General features: G+C 37.2%; 1 protein-coding gene across 2 annotated transcripts in view; it reads left to right on the top strand.

Annotated features, from left to right (window-relative positions):
- The first annotated feature begins 863 nt into the window (after nucleotides 1–863).
- CCDC141 (coiled-coil domain containing 141) overlaps nucleotides 864–22,360 on the top strand; it is a 218,010-nt gene continuing 196,513 nt past the window's right edge. For both annotated transcript variants that reach the window (XM_054477409.2, XM_054477408.1), the window contains exons 1-2: nucleotides 864–1,167; nucleotides 3,580–3,702. In XM_054477409.2, the coding sequence (XP_054333384.1) occupies nucleotides 1,066–1,167; nucleotides 3,580–3,702 (225 nt within the window). In that variant the 5' untranslated portion in view covers nucleotides 864–1,065. The remainder of the gene's footprint in view (nucleotides 1,168–3,579; nucleotides 3,703–22,360) is intronic.

The following is a 22,360-nucleotide window of genomic DNA, read 5'->3' as shown; positions in this document are numbered from 1 at the left end:
AACTTTAGTGTTATTTTCAGCTGTTCTTTGACAGGGAATCCAACAGCTGCTGTTTAATACCACAGACAACTTGTGACACAGGCTGAGTTTCTAGCAATAGGATTAATCTACCAATGTGGGGCACTGATTTGAAGCTGGCTATAATTTTCCTGCACAGGAGGTGGGGGTAGGGAACAAAAAGCCTGAAGTACAGTGCTTTCCTTTTTTTTTTGTTTTTAATTGCAGCAAAATATATGTCTTAATAACCTTTAACCACACAGAAAACATTTTCTTGCTGCAATTAAAAGGTAACAGCAAAGTATTTTGCTTTCTCGTGGTATTGATAACTGAACTTGAAAACCCTGTCCAATGGAGCAAAATAGTCACAAAGAAAATCTGAAATGATAGGCACCTATTTATAAATGCTGGTTGAAATATTTTTAAAAAATTCCTAAGAAATCTGAGGCTCTGAGAAAATGTGGCTATTCCATCTAAACTTCATTTGGCAAAGAACAGTAAGTTTTAGAAAGCAGATTAATCTAAAAATGTGTTTTAAGCAATTTGTGACTTAACCCCAAGACAAATACCAAAACTTTTTAAAAGTACACTTTGGTAGTTCTCTTTGCATGAGAGAGATTTCAAAAATCTTGAAAAGATTGATAGCCAGGTCAATGACTTACTTGTTTCAAAGTCCGTGGTTACAATTGCATAGTTTCGGTGGCAAAACTAATTTGGGTTGTCAGGATGTAATTTTTTTTCCACTTGTTATCAAACATCAGCTGATAAGGAAAGAGCTTGAAGCTGTCCTCCACATTTAAGATAACAGCAAAAATAACAGGCACTTAGTGTCACCATACTAGGGGCGTGGCAATTCTCTCTCATTCGCTCCTTTCTCTCTCACGATAAATTCAATGGGGTTGTCTATTTTTAACCTCCTGTTCTTTCCTTTTGGCAGAGTAATCAGTGTGAGCTGAGCTCTTTCCCTGAATGAATCCAAGTAACCCTGGTGGTTGCCTTCTGAAATGACCAGCAGACACACAACTGTCCAGAGGCTGCCCAAAGTATAAACTCTGGTTCTAAAGTACCATGTCCAGCCAAGGAAGTCCTAGTGTGGCGCTTTCTACGACGACAGTCAGTTCAGTTGCTGTGCAGGCTGGGGACTCCAAAATTGTTATAGCTGTCATAAAGGTAAGCTAACAACTTCCTTTTTTCTGTGCAGCTGTGGGCTTCTAGCTGTGTGTTGAAAACCCTAAAGAACATTCCATGCAATTGGCAGGACACAGCATAGAGAAGACAACACAGCAAGCACTCTTACTGCTTTCTTAAATCGGCTACTAAGAGAAGCCTCTACAAATTTCAGCAGTTACCAGAGATTCTCTTTCCTTTCAGTCAGCCAGAAAGCATCTACAGCAGCTTGATTAAAAAAAAAAAAAAAGAAAAGAAAACCTCTAGCATATACTGACAATTTGGTCTTTAAAAGCAAGGCATTGGTAATTGGAAGTTCATGATTGCCTGACTAAAGAGTCCAATGGACCTGTGAAATGCTTGTGATTTTTGAGGGTGGATGTGATGGAGGTGGGAGAAGGCAGGTCCTGACAGACAGGGGGAGGGCACTGCTTTAAGCATGATGGAACTCAGAAAACACCTAGTAAAGGGCTCTGACATGTGCCCTTTGCCACACTGGTTTTGACGTGGTAAAGACACTACTAAATCCTTGTCCAGTAACGGAGACCCTGCAAGGAAAGGTACAAAAGGTTTGTGTCAAATTTGCTCTTAACAGCAGGAAGTAGAAGCCACTTAGGGTTTATGATTACTGCATGTTTTATAACAACCCATTTGCCATTTGCAAAGATGACCACACATCTTTAGGCTGAAGAAGAACTCCATGATTTTATTCTCCATGGAAATGCCCTGCAAAAAAACCTTTCAAGCACTAGGCTTGGGCTTTAGATGATATTCCACCTAAATAATTCAGTGTTTAATGAAGGGAAAGCTGGCAAACAAGCTGATGGTCACAAACCAGTTACTTTCAGGTCCCCACCAGGCTTAATTGAATGACTTTTCTGGCCTTTTGTTAGAGCATGGACGGCAAGCCATGTTTACTTTAACTTAGTTGCTGTGAATTTTATGGTAATGTGAAAATTCATACCAGGAAAACAGCACTTGATATTGAGCAAAACAATTCACTATAGAAGGACAGAATGGAAAGTGTTCCTGCTGAGGTGGGTTTTCTGGTGTTGTGAGACTTCTCTCCCACAGGAACCAGGCCTCTGCTGACTTCCTCACCCTCCCATCTTTTCAGAGTCCCAGAGTGGAGATGAAAAGAAGCCTGACGCAGAAGTAGGGCAAACAGATAATTTGCACGGGATTAATGACACTTTGAGTTAACTGCCGATTTCAGCAATGAGGGGAAAAGAGGCAAACTCACTATTTTTCAAAAAGTTAACTTTTCATTGCCTCAAATATGAACATTCTTGGAGCAGGATGAGGAATAATATTAGAGGATAAATTACAGAAGAATCAGAGGTAGATTGAACACAAAAAAATTACACTGGAAATTACACTGGAAAATTACACTGGAAACTCTCATTTTAACTCAATTGTGTTTCTAAGAATGTTCCCCCACTACCCTCTCCCCAGCCCTCTTACCTTACTGCCATCTCCATGCAAAATACACCCCAAGCAATTCAGAGTAGAAAGTCCATCTTAACAGAATAGAAGTGCCTGTGTGTGATTTATAGTGACTGTCCAAACTGTCTCAGGGGACTGAATATATTCTAAAATAGAAACACATTTTTCTAATTTCTCTTTAGTAATTCATGTATCTACATGCGTATGCCTGTTAGTGGTTCCTTTTGCTTAATGAGTTGTTGCTTCTTAGAAAAGCAATTCCTCAGGAAATGCAATGACAAATTATGTCTTAGAGCAGTGTAAATCTTGTGTGGAAAGCAAGTTGACTGTGTTCAAATGGCGGTTATCACAGGCATCTAATTTTGTTAACATTTTCCTACATGCTTTAATGAATATTCAACAACTAAGGTTGGAAAACAGCATATTTTACCTTTGAAATAAGATAAAAATCAACTTCTTCATCTGATATTTATTATTTTCAGCTAAACCAGCAAGGCCAATGTAAAGACACTAATCAGCCTAAATTGCATTTACAAGAACTTTCCCCTATGGTGAAATTTGCATCCTACCTGCCCAAGTGGAATTTCACTATTTTTATTGAGTTCAGTTTTGTGAGTGAGAGAGGATACGGTTGTGTAAATTATTCTGTAACTTTATAATATTCAGTAATACGTAATCCATTGTATGTTTTCCTCATTTGGGAATTTTTAACTCAAATCCAATATGCCAAGAGAGAATAATTTATCCTAAGAATAAAAAATAAAAGTCAGGGCATGGATTTATATTAGATCTGCTATGTTTCAATTTAAGTAAACCCCATCTCTATGGAAAGAATGGAAAAAAATAGAAAACAGAAAAAAAGTGTTTATAGTATAACTGGAAATTTAAAAGATATATTAAAAATGAGAAGGGTGAAGAGGAAGGAACAAGAGGAACTAAAAGTGCATTTTATTTAATTTTTATTTTTAGTGTGGCAAATGGGTACAACTTCAACTGGCTGAATCACAGCCCAATCTTCTAGAAATTGGCAGCAGTCAAGATGAAACCAAAAAACTTCTTCATGATCATGAACTTCTTTTGGCCAAGCTCAAGGTAAGATACTAAGATGTGAAGCAGAAACAAAATTAAAGAGAAATAAAAAACTATTTCTTATACTTCTTTATTCCTCTGCTGTTACTGGCCTAGGGCCACTTTAATATGGTACCAGGTAGATAATGGAAAAATCAGTAGTTATTTATGAACAAACAGCATCAGAGAGAAGTAACAAGATTTTTAAAAATTTTCCCTAATGTGATAGAAAATATGGAATGATAATATTTTCACTGTGGAGAAATGAGTAATTTTTTTTTTCCTGGCTGCCTCAGTGGAAAAAAAACTCCATCATTTTTTCATTTCGTGCATTACACCATCAAGTCACAAAAACAGATCCACAATTTCTATTGTTAATGATACGTGCTGGTAAAAATAATTTAGAAGACTTTTCCTCCTGTTGGACTTTTGAAAATATCAGATTCTGTCCTTAGTATTAAGAGTTCTTGAAACCAAATAATACTTCTAGTAAAACCAGACATACTATTTTATATATGTTGAGAGTATTTAGTTAGAAATCTAAAAGTAACATTGGTTTGAGGTTGCCAGATAAAGGCCAGGTAAGATCAGAGCCAGCTACCTAATCTGTGGGACCCAGGGCAAATAAAAATTTGGGGCTGTTTGTTCAAAAAGCAGGGAAAAGCTTTTTCTTGACCCATCATGGTGTTTTTTATTCACTACTTAATGTCTGGCTCCTTCATGTGTAAGATGAGTGCAGACCTCACAGGTACATGGCCTCACCCATGACTCAGTGCAAAGCACATGGGTTTTACCCCACCCTTCTTAAGTTTCACCTTGGCCACAGCTCCAGCTATAAGAGGTGGCAACAGTCACTGAGTGGGGCTGAGGAGCAGACAGGACAGCTGACTCTATATCCAGGAGATAGGACCACATGTCTGATGAGGTGCCAAGCCCTCAGCACTTGTTCTGTTGTCCCATTGGACTTAATTTACAAAACACAAATGTAAAGAATTTCAACACAGGAACAGGTACAGCATTAGCCCTAAATGGTGTTCCATTCTGAGGAAGCTCTGAGGGAGCCAGCCCTGTAAGTAATAACCTCATAGACAAATGAAATATCTTCACTAAGATCAAAGAGGTTCAAAGAGATTTAATGAGGATTCAGAGAACTGCAAAGACTAGGATGCTCTGCATTTTTGGTACGTTAATATTACAGTTTTCTTTGTATATCTAGGCTGAAATTCATACTTGCCTTCTAGATTTAGAAGCAGATTTGATCTGCATCTGATATATAGACAGTGGTTTTCTGCTTGGACAGCGGTAAAAGTAACTGAGTAAATGAAACCAAGAAGTTGAAGAAAGAATTAGTACAAAGAAGGCCGTTAGAAGGCAGAATTTATTCCCCTGTTTGACAGCTCCTTACTCTGGGATTTAGGTTGTCTTGCAAGGCAGAAATCCCTAGTTATTGGTAAGTCTTTTCTATGTAGAAAAACCCCATTATGATGTGGAAGAGCAATGAACCAGGAATAAAAACACCTATTGTTTAGCTCTAATTATGTCACAAACTAGTGTGATTTGGCTAACAACTCAAGGTCTTCCTGCTACACAAAAAGCTGTGTAAACTTGTCATGAATCCCCAATTCCATGAACTGTAGAAACGCAATACTTGAAGTTTCTGACCATTCCCAGAAGTTTGCTTTCTCATGATCTCTTGTGACCCCAGCTCCTTTGTATGCACCTGCCAACTGTTTCTGCTGAAGCTAACCTGGGCTTGAAACCACAGCTTTTCCCCAGTTCCTGCTAATAATTCATGCCCAGCCAGCATTTCCCAGTCCACTGATAAATTGTGGGTAGTAGTGGCTGAGCTCACATCAGTTTGGAACTCTTGTGCTACCTCACTTCTCCCTTCATCCCTACTCCATCCAGGACTACAGAAGGGAAATGCCTTCTTAGGTGCAGCAATTCAGCTCCTGCCTCCTACCCTGTGCTCAAATTTGCATACCTAAATCCATCCAGTAGCTCAACTAGAAAAGGGTTTTCCTGTAGTATAGTTTGAAGTTGGCTAGAGTGATGCCTCCAGCATCATTCTTTTGCTTAGGATTGCCTTGGCTATTCAGGCTCTTCTTTGGTTTCATATTAATTTTAAAATAGTTTTTTCTAATACTGTGAAGAATGTCAATGGTAGTTTAATGGGAATAGTATTGAATCTATAAATTGCTTTGGGCAGTATGGCCATTTTCACGATATTGATTCTTCCTATCCATGAGCATGGAATGTTCTTCCATTTGTTTGTGTCATCTCTGATTTCTTCGAGCAGTGGTTCATAGTTCCCCTTTAAGAGGTCCTTCACTTTTCTTGTTAGTTGTATTCCTAGGTATTTTATTCTTTTTGTGGCAGTTGTGAATGGGAGTTCATTTGTGATTTGGCTCTCAGCTTGCCTGTTGTCGGTGTATAGGAATGCTTGCGGTTTTTGCATGTTGATTTTATATCCTGAGACTTTGCTGAAGTAGCTTATTAGCTTCAGAAGCTTTTGGGCTGAGACAGTGGGATTTTTCCTATGTCCTTAGATGTAGGATCATGTCATCTGCAAAGATAGTTTTACTTCCTCTCTTCCTATTCGTTTGTTTCTCTTGCCTGATTGCCCTGGCCACAACTTCCAATACTGTGTTGAATAGGCATCCTTGTCTTGTGCTGGTATACAAGGAGAATGCTTCCAGTTTCTGCCCATTCAGTAAAATATTGGCTGTGGGTTTGTCACATATGGCTCTTGTTATTTTGAGGTATGTTCCTTCAATACCTAGTTTATTCAGAGTTTTTAACATGAAGGGATGTTGAATTTTATCAAAGGCCTTTTGTGTGTCTATTAAGATAATCATGTGGTTTTTGTCTTTAGTTCTGTTTATGTAATGAATCACATTTATTGATTTGCATCTGGGGAATGAAGTCTACTTGATTGTGGTGGATAAGCTTTTTGATGTGCTGCTGGCTTTGGTTTGCTAGTATTTTGTTGAAGATTTTTGCATTAATGTTCACCAAGGCCTGGAGTTTCCTTTTTTTGTTGTATCTCTGCCAGATTTTGGTATCAGGATGAGTTAGGGAGGAGTCCCTCCTCCTCAATTTTTGGGATAGTTTCAGTAGGAATGGTACCAGCTCTTCTTTGTATCTCTGATAGAAGTCAACTGTGAATCCACCTGGTCCTGGGCTTTTTTTTGGTTGGCAGGCTATTTATTACTGCCTCAATTTCAGAACTCATTATTGGCCTATTCAAGGATTCAATTTCTTCCTGGTTCTGTCTTGGGAGGGTACATGTGTCCAGGAATTTATTCATTTTTTTCTAGATTTTCTAGTTTATGTGCATAGATTTTCTAGTTTATAGTATTCTCTGATGGTTGTTTGTATTTCTGTTGGGTCAGTGGTACTATCCCCCTTATCATTTCAAATTGTGTTAATTTGATGCTTCTCTCTTTTCTTCTTTATTAATCTTGCTAGTGGCCTATCATATTTTTTTTCCCCAAAAAACTAGCTTTTAGGATTCATTGATCTTTTTGAATTTTTTTTTGTGTCTCTACCTCTTTCAGTTCAGCTCTGATCTTGGTTATTTCTTGTCTTCTGCCAGCTTAAGTGGGTTGTTTGCTCTTGATTCTTTCTTTTAGTTGTGATGTTAGGTTGTTAACTTGAGATTTTTCTAGCTTTTTGATGTCAGCATTTTAGTGCTATAAATTTCTCACTTCATACTGCTTTAGCTGCATCCCAGAGATTCTGGTCCATTGTGTCTTGGTTCTCATTAGTTTCAAAGAACTTCTTAGGCTGGGCACAGTGGCTCATGCCTGTAATCCCAGCACTTTGGCGGCCAACATGGGTGGATCACCTGAGGTCAGGAGTTTGAGACCAGCCTGGCTAACATGGTGAAACCTTGTCTCTATTAAAAATACAAAAATTAGCCAGGTGTAGTGGTGCGTGCCTGTAATCACAGCTACTTGGGAGGCTGAGGCAGGAGAATTTATTGAACCCAGGAGACAGAGGTTGCAGTAAGCCAGGATCGCACCATTGCACTCCAGCCTGGGTGACAGACAGAGCAAGACTCTGTCAAAAAAAAGAGCTTCTTGATTGATTTCTGCCTTAATTTCATTATTTGCCCAAGAGTTATCCTGGGGCACATTGTTCAATTTTCATTTAGTTGTGTGATTTTGAGTGAATTTCTTAATCTTGACTTCTAATTTGATTGTGCTATTGTCTGAGACTGTTATGATTTCACTTTTGCATTGGCTGAGGAGTGTTTTACTTCTGATTATGTGATCAATTTTAAAGTAAGTGCCATGTGGCAATGAGAATAATGTATGTTCTGTTGTTTTGGGGTGGACAGTTCTGTATATGACTATCAGGTCCACTTATCGAGAGCTGTACTCAGCTCTGGATCTGAGCCGAACATCTTTTTAAATTTTCTGTCTATGATCTAATATTGTCAGTGTGGTGTTAAAGTCTCCCATGACTATTGTGTGGGGGTCTAAGTCTCTTTGAAGGTCTCTAAGAACTTGCTTTATGAATCTGGGTACTCCTGTATTGGGTACATATATATTTAGGATATTCAGCTCTTCTTGTTGAATTGAACTTTTTACCTTTATGCAATGCTCTTCTTTGTCTTTTTTAGTCTTTGTTGGTTTACAGTCTGTTTTGTCGGAAACTTGGAATGCAAATCTTGCTTTTTCTGTTTTCTATTTGCTTGGTAAATTTTCCTCCATCCCTGTATTTTGAGCCTATGTGAGTCTTTGCATGTGAGATGATCTCTTAAAGACAGCCTACCAATGGGTCTTGGTTCTTTATCCCGCTTGCCATTCTGTGTCTTTTAATTGGGGCATTTCCATTTACATTTAAGGTTAGTATTGTTATGTGTGGATTTAATCTTGTCATCATGATGCTAGCTGGTTATTTGGCAAAAAAAAAAACAAACAAACAAAAAAAAACCACAACCAACCCAATTAAATAATAGGCAAAGGACATGAACAGGCACTTCTCAAAAGAAGACATACATGCAGCCAACAAACATTAAAAAAAGCTCAAAATCACTGATCATTAGAGAAATGTAAATCAAAACCACAATGAGATACCATCTCACACCAGTCAGAATGACTATTATTATAAAGTCAAAAAACAGCAGATGTGGCCGGGCGTGGTGGTTCACGCCTGTAATCCCAGCACTTTGGGAGGCCGAGGTGGGCGGATCACGAGGTCAGGAGATCAGGACCATCCTGGCTAACATGGTGAAACCCCGTCTCTATTAAAAATACAAAAAATTAGCCAGGCGTGGTGGCGGGCGCCTGTAGTCCCAGCTACTCGGGAGGCTGAGGCAGGAGAATGGCGTGAACCCAGTAGGTGGAGCTTGCAGTGAGCCAAGATTGCACCACTGCACTCCAGCCTGGGTGACAGAGCGAGACTCTGTCTCAAAAAACAAACAAACAAACAACAACAACAAAAAACAACAGCAGAAGCTGGTGAGGTTTTGGAGAAAAGGAATGCTTTTACCATGCTGGTAGGAGTGTAAATTAGTAGAATCATTGTGGAATTGTAGAAGACAGTGTGGCATTTCCTCAAAGACCTAGAGGCAGAAATAGCATTCCACCCATCAATCCCATTACTAGTATATACCCAAAGGAATGTAAATCATTCTGTTATAAAGTTATATGCACGAGTATGTTCATTGCAGTACTATTCATGATAGCAAAGACATGGAATCAACCTAAATCCCCATCAATGATAGACTGGATAAAGAAAATGTGGTACATATATACCATGGAATATGATGTAGCCACAAACAGGAATGAGATCATATCCTTTGCAGGGACATAGATGGAACTGGAGGCCATTGTCCTTAGCAAACTCACTCAGAAACAGAAAATCAAATACCATGTGTTCTCACTTATAAGGGGGAGCTAAATGATGGGACCACATGGACACAGTTGGGGCAACAACACCCACTGGTGCCTGTCAGAGGGCGGGAGGTGGGAGGAGGGAGAGCATCAGGAAGAATACCTAATGGATACTGGGCTTAATACTTGGGTGATGGGATGATCTGTACAGCAGACCACCATAGCACACATTTACCTATGTAACAAACCTGCCCATCCTGCACATTTAGCCCTAAACTTAAAATTAAAGTTTGAAATTAAAAAAAGAAGAGGGGTTTCCTTTTCTATCCTCTTTAGAAGACACTGGTTCTAGAATTAAACATCTTGTTCTTTGATGCCCTTCAGGCTATGTGTGGACTAGCCATTTAAGTTCTCTGGACTTTAGGCTTTTTATCTTTAAAATGAGGGAACAGGACAGATCAAAGCTTCATATTTATTGTGGATCTTACAATAATGTGCCAGTCTCCCTCCCTGCACATGGGTCTAAGAAAATGAGGTCTCAAGCCAAAAGATCTTTTACTTTCATCTGGACCTCTAGCCATAACCTCTTAAGGTCCATCTCTCATATTCTCCTCCAACTACTCACCACTTTCAATCCAGCCACTCAGCCCTAACAAACTTTAACTAGTAGTTTTATCATCTAGATATACCTAATTCTAATATTATGAGTCTAAAAAAGAAAAAAATTATCAAGGAGTCTAAAGTCTATTTCAGATATGCTGACAAAAGACTTTTAAAAACAATGAAAATATAAATTCCATTTCACAAATGGATAGATCATAAATTCAACCAATTTACTAGCTAATATGCTGTCAAGATAGGTACAAATTTAACCTGTAGCAGAAAATTGTTGGATCCAAGTTGGTTTGAATATGAACTTTTGAAGGATGAGGACATTAGTAGTTCAATAAGCCAATAATACTTAATATTTAATGTTTATTCTAGTCATTTTTGTATGTACAGGGTCTTGCAATTTGTTCTAATCATAAAGAATGCTGTGAAAATGGCATTGGAAGGGTGTAGGATTCGGTGCTGAGTCAACTCTGATTTGGGCACAACACTTAGTCTCTCTGGTCTCAGGGTCTTTATTTGAGAAATTAGAATAATAATAACGGTTACCTTCACACACCTAAAAAGAAAATTTGGGGAAGAAATACAGTAATATATGGAAGTACATGCTGCTTTTCAAGGAAAAAGTGGCATAATTATTATGTTAATGAGTGTTTCAGGGTAATTTGGTATATTAAATGTCTAATAGAAAAGCTATTTTCTGCTTTCCACTGAAAATTATCTCAAACCCTAGTAATTTAGACTAAAGAAAAAAATTCTGAAAACTGAGAATTTTTATAAGGGCCTCTAATGTTGGTAATATCTGTACCCTAGAGATCTTATTTTCCCTTCTGCAATGTACTTAATCTCAGTGGAGTGTCCAGAGAAAAAATATTTTCCTGTTTTCAGTGACGAAAATACAATCAAGTGGAAAAAACTTTAACTCCCAAAAGGCATCTAGATTTCCAAGCCATATTCAAATCATTTATAATGAAAAAGAAGAATTCCAGAAAAGGTAGATTTAAGCCAGGTAAAGAAGATCTGCCTGTGCTACTATTGACATTACATCCTCAGGTGAGGTGCAGAGTGTTAAAGGAAGAAAAAAAGTTGGAAATTCCTTAGGGAAGCTGCCAAGAATGTTCTTCTTAACATCGGACTTTCCATTACATTGCTATTGTCTACGGGAATTATGACTGTAAGAGTCAAGAAAACCTCCTGGGCACTGGCAACTGTATTTGCAGTTGGCATTCAGTGAAGAATGACCCTTTAGAGTGGTAAAACACTGGAAAATTTCACCTCTAATTTGACTGTCATAAATTTACTGGTTTCCTGTTCTGACTAAATCTCCAACTCAGGGAATGCTTATTTTTGCCCTATTTCTATTTTCTGTGCTAGAAATGAATGTACTATAAATAGAATATATTAGCAGTACAACTTAAAGTCTTATAAAAACTTACCTTAAATAAGAGATAGTGAGGTTTTCTGGTGTTCATCTGAAATATTTACTAAGAATGCATTTAGAAAATATTTTTATTGTAAAATATACATATAATTTGCCATTTTATTCATTTTATATGTACAATTCAGTGGCATTAATTACATTCATAATGTTGTGCAACCATCACCACTGTCTATTTCCAAAAGTTTCTCATCACCCCAAACAGAAACTCAGTACCCAGTAAAAAAATAACTCTAATTATTACTTCCACTGGTAAGCTCTAATCCACTTTCTGTCTCCATGAATTTGTCTATTCTAGGTACCTCATATAAATGGAATCACACAATATTTGTCCTTTTGTGCCTGACTTATTTCACTTAGCATATGACGTTTTCAAGGTTCGCCCATTTTGCAGCATGTATCAGACCTTCATTCCTTTTTGAATAATGAATAATAATCCATTGTAATGACATGCTACATTTTGTTTATTCATCTGTCAATAGACACTTGAGTTGTTTCCACTTTTTGGCCCTTATGAATGCTGCTACAATGAACATTGGTGTAAGAGTATCTGTTTGAGTATCTGTTTTCAATTCTTTTGAATATATATGTAGGATTGAAATTGCTGGGTCCCGTGCTGGGTATTTCTGTTTTTAGTGTTTTGAGGAAACACCAAAATATTTTCCACAGCAACTGCATCAACTTTTGTTCCCACCAACATTATATGTGTTCCGATTGGTCCACATCTTGTCTATAACTTGTTGTTTCTTGTTTGTTTCTTTTTTAAAAAGTCATAGCCATCCTATTAGGTGTGAAGTTATATGTCATTGTGGTTTTAATTTGTATTTCCCTAAAGTGGATGATGTTGAGCATCTTTTCATGTGCTTATTGGCCAATGTATATCTTTTTTGGTGAAATATCTATTCAAATCCTTTGTCCACTTTTAAAGCAAGTTGTTTGGATTTTTTGTTGTTGAGTTGTAGAAGTCTTTTTATATTTTAGATATTAATGCCTTATCAGATACATGATTTACAAATATCTTCTTCCATTCTATATGTTGCTTCTCATTTTCTTGATGATATTCTTTAAGAATGTATTCCAAAGCTGCATGACTTGAATTATTTATATTTACGTATTAGAGGAAATTTCATAGCACGTGTGTTGTGAATGTGGTGAAACACTTTCAGACAGTGTTAGAAGAGGACTAACCTGTTTTACATTATCTATGTCATAGCAGTGATTTACTCTAAATGCTTAGTTTATATAGGAGCCACTTTATCTCTTTCCCTGTGCTCCTGTTGACCAACACCTTCAAGAATTTACTCTCTCAGAAGTGTTGGGGAAGATGTTTCCACTTATATCTCCTCACTTTCTCTTTCCTACACAAGTAGGGAGGCCTGTGTCACCTGATTGGTGAGACTGGGGAAGCCTCAAGAGCTCTTTCTACAGATCCACTTAACTATGGGCTGCAGGTTCTCTTCTCTCTCTGCTTCTGCTCACCCGGCCAGATGTCCCCACCTGGCAGACACAGGCCAGAGTCCCACCTAGGGCAGCCAGTTATGTATCTGTGCCTTAGATCCACCTGTCTCCACAGAGAGGTTCTATGGGATAGGTTACAGGGAGAAAATGCAGAAATGCAAATCAACCCCATCCTCCAGTCCAGCTTTACCAGTAATAACAGCATATATTCTTATCCTTCCCTCACCCTGATTTCTATTTCTCAGTTGATTCAGAATCTTGAAGGGAAAGGAGTGAGATCAATTGGCATCTTCCAAATTCAAACACATATTAATCTGTGTTTGAAGTAGATGGTGTTCTCATCTTCTATGTATGTAAAGTTCCGGCCTTATTTTTCATGGAGCATTTTGAAGGTGACTAGAACAACGTGGGAACAATGCCGGAATTGTGGCCTAGTGGGAATTAGTCAGTGCTTTAATTTCTTTTTTAGGGTTTGAAAATGGAGAACTTTTTCCACTAAAAAATGAAAATAGTGTTCTCACAACTATGAGGCAGCACAACTTCCTGGTGACTTTCCCTGCCTCGCTTGGCACCTTCCTTTTTTATACAGTGTCTCTTTCCCTGGTTCATTTCCAGTGACTAGAAGGGAGCAGTGCAGTGGTCCAAGGGGCTTAAGTTTAAATAGCATTCTTTACATTTGAAAAGTGCCTTGGCCGATTCTGTAAAACCTAGTTTTCACAAGTGGATGTGAGACATGTTGATTTAAGAGAGTCTACGGTGTCCATTAAAATAGGCTTCTTCAACATGGAGTTAGGGCACATAATATTCTGGATATCACAAATAATTTGTTACCAGTTCAAGTTGAGCAGGAGTTTAGAGTATGACCATAACCAATGAAGGGTTGATGGGAGTTGATTTACCAAAGGGGCAAGAATTCTAGAAGGAGAGAATTTTGTAGGCAGAGACTGAAGAGTAAGAAAATTTAGAAAAGACACTCCTGACCTCGGCCCTGTCCTGGCCCAGGAATCAAGGTTGGACTTCTTAGCAGAGGCTGATGGGCCTGTGAAAAAGATGAGGCACACACCATACTCCTTTGTTGCTGGGACACCAAATGACACAGAGTGGTCAAAAAAGAGAGGTGTCCTCCATATTTCTGCAAGGAACAGAACCTGGCTTGGGTATAGTGAATACTGTCAACCCTTTTGGCAACTTTGAAAAGACCCAGTACTCAGGAATATTATGGTAGATGAAAGATGGCTATTAATTCTTTGAAATGTCTCCTCCTGAGAAGTGGGATCTATGTCCCTTCCCTTAAAATTGGAGACTCTGTGACTGTTTAGAGTAATATGATGATGCTGTGCCATATTCTGGGCCCAGACCTCAAGAGACTGGCTGCTTTTACTTCCTGAAACTTGGAATTGTAACTCTGGGAACCCACCCACCTTGTGAGGAAGTCAAACAGCACTGTAGAGAAGCCCATGTTGAGGAGAACTGAGGCTCCCAGGTAACAGCTTTGGCTGAAATCCAACAGTCAATCAACTTCCAGTCATGTGAGTGAGCCACCTTGGAAGCAGATTCTCCAGCCCCAATTGAGCTTCCCAGATGGCTTGCATGGGGCAGAGACAGGCCTTTTCCACTGAGTCCCGCCCAAATTGAGAATCATGAACAAAGTAAGCGGTTGCTGTTTCAGAATTTGGGGTGGTAGTGGTTGCTACTGGAATTTGGGGTGGTGTGTTACACAGCCACAACTGAAACAGAGTGCAAATGCAGAAGGAGCACCCTATAGGGATTTTGAAGGCAGTGCTCATAAATGAAAAGGCACAGGCAGAAGAAAACAAGAGCTTTTATGGGAAGACAGTGGATAAGTGGAACTGAGTTTCTCTAATGTGAAAGATGGGGTGATAATCCTAATGATAAGTAAAAAGAAAATTCTGAATTTGTGAGAGATTTACTTTATGAAGAATGAATGAGGGCAGATTCAAAGACATGACTATCATAATGTTAGACTGTTTGACTTGCATTCTGATATAGTTTCTTGATAGACAGAAAAATGTTGTAGCTATAACTCAGCACACAGAGATCTACACAAACTATTATGGGTATATTGTGGAAAATAAGGTATTTAGTTCTTCCAGGAAAACCTTGACAGAAAAACTGATATTTGAGCTGTCCTGGAGATGAATATGAGTTTTCCAGAACCCATAGACTAATTTAATGGACAAGCAATAGATAGGGAGAAAAATATTTGTAATTTACATGGAAGTCAAATGGTTATAATCCTTCATATTGATAAGAAATACAAATAAAATCAATAAAAAATGGACAATTTACAAAAGAGAAATACATTTCCAGTAAACATTTTAAAAGATCAACATCAGAATTACCTGAGAAATGAAACAATAATTAAAAAGATACACCATTATTTGCCTAATATACCATTATGAATTCAAAATATCAATAACAGCCAACGATGGTAAGAATGCGAGGAAAGACTGGTTGAGACATTGGACTGACACAACCTTTTGGAAACCAGAAAGCATTCAAACGTAAAATGCATGCATTCTGTGATCTACTAACTTTACGTCCAGGAAACTATCCTTGGAAATGAAAGCACTAGTAGAGATATTGATATAAAGATGCTTTTGCTCTCATATTGACCATGTTTTCACATTTTTTAAAACTTAAATTCAGAGGTACACGTGCAGGTTTGCTCTTTAGGGAAGCTTGTGTCATGGGGGTTTGTTGTACAGGTTATTTCATCATCCATGTATTCAGCCTAGCACCCTACTATTTTTTCTGATCCTCTCATTCCTCCCACCCTCTACCCTCCATTAGGACCCAATGTCTGTTGTCCCCCTTCATGTGTCCATGTCCACCTGTCATCATGTAGCTCCCACTTACAAGTGAGAACATGCAAAATTTGGTTTTCTGTTCCTGCTTTAGTTTGCTAAGGATCATGGCCTCCAGCTCCATCTATGTCACTGCAAAGGACATTATCTCATTCTTTTTTATTGCTGCATAGTATTCCATGGTGTTTATATACCACATTTTCTTTATTCAGTGTACCACTGATGGGCATTTAGGTTGATTCCATGTCTTTGCTATTGTGAATAGTGCTGCAATGAACATATGTGTTTTTAGTAGAACAACCTAACTAGAAACAAAACAATATACAATAACAGGGGAAATAAAATTTTAAATTGGTAATTTATGCTTTTTTCATACTGTGAAATATGCTGAGCCCCAGGCTTCTTACTTGTGACATAGATAAATTCAGAAGTTTAATCCAGTGTTGGTTGGGCTTTATGTTATTTGTCACTAAAAACATTTCTATTTGAAAGGCCAGGATCATAGCTAGCATTTTTGAAATCATAGGCCTGTAGTCTCCAGCTAATAATTTTCTATTTAGAAGGTAGTCCTTTAAAATATAAACCTACAAACAAAATTTTTTCATGGAAAATAGAACCCATAGTTCTTATTAGTATGACAAAAAGGCTCTAGGTCTGAGATTTAGACAGACAGGACAAAACTCTGACAGTTCAATATAAATGAAAATGACAGAGATAAAGTGGACACAGAATCCATCCATCCCCTACTCCCAATCTTCAATATGTCTAAGATGAAATGTTAGGATAAAAATATACTTTTGTATTCCGTCCAGAAGGTAACAGATCTTTCTACTCTAGAAAAGACATAAAATTGTCTCTCAGTACCTGTATGGGATTGGTTCCAGGATCTCTGCAGATATCAAAATTCACTGATGCTCAAGTCCCTTATATAAAATGGCATAGTATTTGCATATAAGCTATGCACATCCTCCTTTATACTTTAAATCATCTGTAGATGACTTATAATATATAAAATAATGTAAACATTATGCAAATATTATAGCACATTGGTTTCATATTTGTATTAATTTTTGTTGTTATGTTATTTCTTTCTGAATATTTTTATACATGGTTTATCAAATCTGTGGATGTGGATGTGAAGAACCAACCGTCCATATGTATTGTACTTAGCCTAGAATGAGAGCATTTTCTTTTCTTTTGTTTTGGTTTGTCTGTGTGTTTTAAGTCCACTATGACTTCTGTCTGATTAGCCCTAGCCAGAATGTATCTTTTCTAAACTGTAGACTTTGTCTGAGATATATAATAATGCATAAATGTGTAAAACACTAGAGATTTCAAGTGGCATGTCTATATCATTCTCATGACAAGTTCATCTAGCTATTATTCTTCTGGAGAATAAAGCAAACTTCTGACTCTATGATCAGCCCTGTTCTCCAAATTTTCTGTGTCCTCCATCTCCTTGCTACCATATATTTGAAACTTAGGTCCTTGAGTGAAATTAGAATTTTTGTCTTTTTTAGTGGTTCTAGTACCAGGAAAGATGAAATGAACATCCTCCACCCTGTCTCCACTAACCGCAACTATAAACCCAGGTGGAATACACGTATGACAAGGATGATGAAGAGTTAATGCCGGCAGATAGATTGGGGAAAGGATTAGAAATCCAAATACCACCAAACCAGCAGTGTTTTCATATGTCCTTGCTCTGGTATTTCCCAGGTTGAATTCAAAGACAAATTGACACCCTGATATACATACCAGATGTGGACAGAAAAAGTTCCAGAAAAGCCCTCTCTTTCAGTTGTGAGCAGAGGAAAGAGGATCCAAGGGTCAGAGAAGGAGAGGGAAAATCCCTTGCTTTTGTTTTTTGCTTTTTGTGTTTCTATTGTCTCTGCCTCAGTCCAAGCCACCACCCCCCATCCCCAAATGGCAGTGGTGATAGTGAAAGTGGAAGCAACCAGGCAGATGCCTAAACCTCCAAGAGAGGGGAAAACTGGCCAGAAGATCAATGGTCCCAGAGCTTGGAATGAATTCACATTGCTTTTTTCTCTCCCCATCCTTTCTGCTGCTTGGTCCTACAGGTGCCATGAGAGGATGTGCACAGCACAGTGAGGAAGCTAAAGCCCCTGCTTTAATGCCAGAGAACAAGTAAGGGGGGTTTCCAGGATGCAAATTTCAGGCACTGAGTCAAGCCAGTAAAGTGGGAAGACAGAGAAGGTGAGAGAGCAGTCTCACCTTTCAGCTCTATAACTCTTATTGTATAGATGGTTCTCTGATTTTTTTTAAAAGTAAGCTTAATTACTGTGTCAGTAGACAGGAAACTCTGAAGAACCACAGGCTCTCAAATTCAGTTTCATAATACATGTTTTTCACTTTAACAGCCAACTCAAAACTCATCCTAAGTATTTCCGTAGTTGAAACTGGAGAAACCCAAACCACCCAAGGCTATTGCTGACTGCTTTGAGTGCCTGAGATTCTTAGGTTCAGGATACCATAGGCTATTAAACTTTTATTAGCATGTTGAAAAGAAAACACTTTGCTAGTGTGTCACACTTCTTGGAGCAGCAATAAATAGAAATGCATAAGACAAGCCACAAATGTAAGCTACACATGTAATTTAAATTTTTTGGTACTCCATATGTGAATTCTGGAGCATTAAATGTTGGCATTACAAAAGAATAAATGTCTCAAATTGATGATCTAAGCTTTTCCCTTAAGAAACTAGAAAAATAGGAGTAAATTAAAGCCAAAGCAAGCGGAATGATGGAAAAAATGAAGATAAAAGCAGAAATCAATGAAATTGAAAATAGTAAAACAATAGGGAAAATCAGTAAGACCAAAAGCTGGTTTTTTGAAACGCTTTCTCGGCCAGACTGAGAAAGGAAAGAAAGAGGGCAAAAATTACTAATACTAGGCATAAAAGATGAGTATCACTATAAAAGCATAATAAAGGAATACTGTGAACAACTCTATGTACGTTTTCAACACTTAGACAAAAGAAACCAAACCCTTAAAAATCATAAGCTACCAAAACTACTCATGAAGAAAAGTAAAAATAATAATAATAATAATAATTTAATATGTTTAATTTACCCCAAATATATATAAATATTATCTCTTAGCATCTAATCTTTATAAAAATTGAGATAGTTTAATCTTTTTTATATTAAAACTTCAAAGTCCAGTATACACTTTATACTCATAGCACATCAGAATTTGAGCAAGTCATTTTTTAGGTGGCTAGTGGCCCTCCATATTGGGTAGTGCAGATTTAGAGAATAAAGAAGACTAAATCTTTTGGGAATGAAAATAGTTCATTTTTTTAGCCCAGGAAAAGCCTGCTTACCAAACTAATGCATACAGAGCCTGAAAAGGAAAACTGTGAGATGAGATTTATTTCAAGGATAAGAAAAGAAAGAAAACCAGGCCAAATTATTTCTAATAGCAAATGTTTGAAGGCAATTAATAAAGCAGTATTATTAGACACTGTCATAGGATGAGTAGAAATATTTTTCCTAATGTCTTATTTTCAAAAATAGGCATGTGTGTAAATTTATTTGTATATGTATGTAATAACTATTCCAATTATTTTACTTAGAAAAGTAATTTCTTTAAAATGAATGAATTATATAAGCATTTTGCAACAATGAAGTGAAGATATACTAATCCAGTTTGAAAGGCTAGTGGTAAAAGATAGTAATTAAATGGTGAATTGTCTGTTTACAAATTCTGGGAGCATTAATGCACATTTCACTAATAATATTATATGTAATTAATTTGTTGTTCATTGTTCATCCGTTGCTCAAATATTGTTCAGTGGATTTTTTATGGTTATGTTTCTTAATGATAACAACATGGGAGGCCAAATGCAATTCAGATTCTAAAAATAGCTGAAAGGATTTTGTTAATATGCCTTAGTTTTGCTTAATGTTGGTTAACGGGTCATTAAAGATTGTATATTTTGTTACTTGAGTGACGAATGCAAAATACAAAGCAAGAATTTGCTTTCCATTAGCATATTTGGAAAATGAATTAAGTTAAAAATTGTTTTTGGTATTGCTTAATTTATTTATAAATGTTTCACATATGACTAATTTTCATTTATGGTTGTAGATGATGGCCTAAGTTCTGAATAATAAGCAAAGGGGGAGACATATATGTTATTTAAGAATATGATCTCTAATAACTTCAGTGTTCTATCAACGTTTATAGCCATTTAATGTATTGTGCTTAGAGAAGAGAGAATCATGCTCTGGATATTACATATACAAATGGGATAAAGATTTAAATCTCTGGTAAAGCCTGTTCTCCAGGACTAAGCAAGACACCTGGAAAAAGTATTGGATAATTAATCAAGATTAGAAAGACAAAAAATTATAAATTGTTGATTTTCTTTTTCTTCCAAGAACAGAAAACTTTCTATATCACCTGAGACTTAGAACTGGCCTGCAAAAAGCATTAGTTAAGCACAGGGATATAAAACAACATTTTCAATCCTGAAATTTCCATCATAACCAATCCATTAGTTATTATAAGTGATTCCTTTTAATAAATCATGTTTATACTTCTAACCAAAAATCCCAGCTAAGCTTGCAAATAGGATTTTGTTGTAATTCCTAGAATGTTCATGATTAACTTATGGACCCAATATGTAACTATGGGACACCCTCTGTGTACCCAGCTCAGAGTTGGTACACAAAGGATTGTGGATATGAAATATTGCAAAATAAAGTTTTTACCCCCTTGAAAAACTTATAGAAGCAATAAGGGTTACTATCTATGAATCATCTACTATATGCCAGTCATTGTATTAGATGCATTAGATATTTAATCTTCAAATTAACCTCGTGAGATAGGAAATATTTTCATTTCACAGATGATTAAACAAATTCAGAAGTGGCTATGCCCAAGTCCCACAATGGCCTACGATACTATTAGTCATTGCTACTCTAACTTATTTAAAGAGGTATTATTAATATTTAAAATACAGTCATGGCAAGATAATATATGGAAGACTATATACAAAATGCTGACAGATGGCTCATAAAGAGTCATCAGCCCAAGAGAGGGAAGTATTTATTTGGATCTCAAAAGAAGTGATGGGTAAAGATTAGGAATCAGACTGGCATTCCAGATTACAGTACAGGGTTAGCAAATATCCTGAGATATTTGGCTGAGACAAATATAAGCAAAATACACATGGGGCACATGAAGATCCCTGTCAGGAAATATGAGATGAGGCTATACTCTTATGGAGAATAGGGGCTGGGGCTGAATGGCAGTACACACTGGGCTACATAGTTAGATTTGATTGTGGCCAAGAGTGGGTTTTTAAAGCGGGGGTAGATTTAATAAAATAGAGTTTTATGAAGGTTGCCTTTATAACTATATGTGGGATGGACTTGAATGGGAAATTTGAGGAGTTAAAATAAGTATTTGGAGACTATTAATAGATGTTGGAATTTAGACTGGTGTTTTGAGTGAGAGTGAATAGGATAAAATTTAAAAGGTTTTGTTACAGCAACATAGTATATTTCTATAATATATTTTGATGAAGTAATGAATTATAAAGAATATATTTTAGAATCAATAATTTTACATAGATAGTGAGGGAAAAGTAAAAGATAATCCCAAACCTTGACGCCTATAGGATAAGAAAAACAGATATCCCACTGGTATTATTACATAATTGCCAAAGGGTACCATTTTGAATCAGAATGTCCTTTATATTGGCAGATTGGAGGTCACTGACATCATTTGCTAAAATAGTTTCAGGGGAGCAGTGATGCTGGATACAAAGTTGCAATTGTTTAATGAACAAATATAAAGAGAAAAATTTGCAGTAGTAAGGGTAAACTATTGTTCCACTGAAGCAAAAGGATGATGCTGACTGAGAAGCTTTTGTTAGTATGGGAGAGATGAGGGTTCAGGAAATGAGCAGCCTGCACTTATAAAGTATAGAGTGAGTGTTAGTGAAGAGTTCATTTGCTATGAATCTGAATTTCCATGAGATACAGTTGTGAAGGGAAGCAGTGATAGGAAGATTATAAAGTGGACAGATGACCAGTTCTTAGGTGAACAAAAACAGGAGGAATGTAAGGCAAGGTGGAGTTACCAGCCTTGCAATGCCCAGTGCTCATAGTGGAATTGATCTCATGGTATCCTGGGTGGGAAGTCTGGGATGGTGACTTCTTGATCTAGTATTCTCAGTCTGATGACTGTTTCTAGGCAGTTCAGGAAACCATGAGAGGAAAGGAGGTGAAAATGAACCATCTTATCTTGCATGTTCTCACCTATAAGTGGGAGCTAAACATTGAGTACACATGGACACAAAGAAGGGAACAACAAACACCAGGGCTACTTTTGGGTGAACAATGGGATGAGGGTGTATTAGCTAGTTTTCATGCTGCTGCTAAAGACATACTGAGACTGGGCAATTTACAAAAGAAAGAGGTTTAATGGACTTACAGTTCCATGTGGTTGGGGAGGCCTCACAATCATGG

Source organism: Pongo pygmaeus, chromosome 11 (assembly GCF_028885625.2).
Source record: "Pongo pygmaeus isolate AG05252 chromosome 11, NHGRI_mPonPyg2-v2.0_pri, whole genome shotgun sequence".
Classification (NCBI taxonomy): domain Eukaryota; kingdom Metazoa; phylum Chordata; class Mammalia; order Primates; family Hominidae; genus Pongo; species Pongo pygmaeus.
The sequence above is the reverse complement of the archived record's forward strand: the minus strand, read 5'-3'. Positions and strand labels throughout refer to the sequence as shown.